This window comes from Eimeria maxima, genomic scaffold, assembly GCF_000499605.1.
Source record: "Eimeria maxima Weybridge genomic scaffold, Emw_scaff231, whole genome shotgun sequence".
In the NCBI taxonomy this organism is placed as follows: domain Eukaryota; phylum Apicomplexa; class Conoidasida; order Eucoccidiorida; family Eimeriidae; genus Eimeria; species Eimeria maxima.
In genome coordinates this window covers 1-1114 of record NW_013563702.1, presented here as the reverse complement: position 1 = coordinate 1114, position 1114 = coordinate 1, and the positions used below count along the sequence as shown (strand labels likewise).

Below are 1114 nucleotides of genomic sequence, written 5' to 3'. Positions count from 1 at the left end.
CAGATCCTTGCGTGCTTCACTCCCCACACCTACACTCAACGCGCGAACGCCAATAGGGACAGTTCTGCTGCTCTTAGCCGCTCCCCTCCTGCCGTTTCTGCGACATACGGTGCTCCTGCTGCTTTCGGTTGACTCCATCCCGATCAAATCACCATAATGTTGCAGAGCACTTACAAGCTCTCCCTCTGGCCAGCATATTTGTCGTCCCGGCAGCAGCACGCCCACAAGAACAATCGCTAAGTAGAATTCTTGATCCTATGCATACTGCCTTCATTCTACTACTACTGGGAAATAGACAACAGGGCGATAGGGCCAGCGTGTGGTGATCTTCCACCATAATGTTGCAGAGCACTTACAAGCTCTCCCTCTGGCCAGCATATTTGTCGTCCCGGTAGCAGCACGCCCACAGGAACAATCGCTAAGTAGACGCCTTTATCCTACGCATATTGCCTTCATTCTACTACTACTGGGGGATAGATAACACGGCTACACGGCTAGCGTGAGCGGTGATCTTCCTGATGTCATATCTAGATTTCCTAATGTATGCAGCTCGCTTTTGTAGAGTACATTCAGAATCAATGGAAAACACCCATATTCTCCAGATAATTACCTGAAAAAATATTTAGGAAAATTTCTGTTCAAATAGAGCAGACTTAGCAAAATATGTACTAGAGCAGAAAGTCACATCTCACTAGATGCGACGCTGTACCACACTCAGTATGGTCCCACAGAAAGGAAGTTCCTAAGACGGTGTGAGATCTCCACAGCAGAGATGCGTTTTTCTCTATTTAACTCTAATAGCTGGAGGACAAGATCTTTCCACGCAGACCGTACACCCGAATGCGCCAACTCATGTGCAGCTGTCCTTCTGCTGGTCTCGTCGAATTCACCATTCACAACCAAACTTTGAAAAGAGCGGCCAGTTAAAACTTCATAGAGGAGGGCACCCAGACTCCACATGTCGCTCTTGTCATTAGCCTTCACCGGAGAACCCCCTTCCCTGAAGTTCTTGAAATCCTTCCGGAGCTCCGGTTCTCCGTATACAGGGTCCAACTTAGCAGCTTTGGACAGCGGCTCTCCAAAAGAAGCAGCTGCATCCATCCCCGACAAAAAG

At 48.6% G+C, this 1114-nt stretch overlaps 1 protein-coding gene across 1 annotated transcript; it reads right to left on the bottom strand.

The window, feature by feature from the left end:
* Positions 1–714: 714 nt before the first annotated feature.
* EMWEY_00023160 (hypothetical protein, conserved) lies at positions 715–1114 on the bottom strand (the record flags this gene model as incomplete). Its single annotated transcript, XM_013477945.1, has 1 exon — positions 715–1114. A coding segment is annotated over one exon (400 nt), but the record flags the coding sequence as incomplete, so codon positions are not given.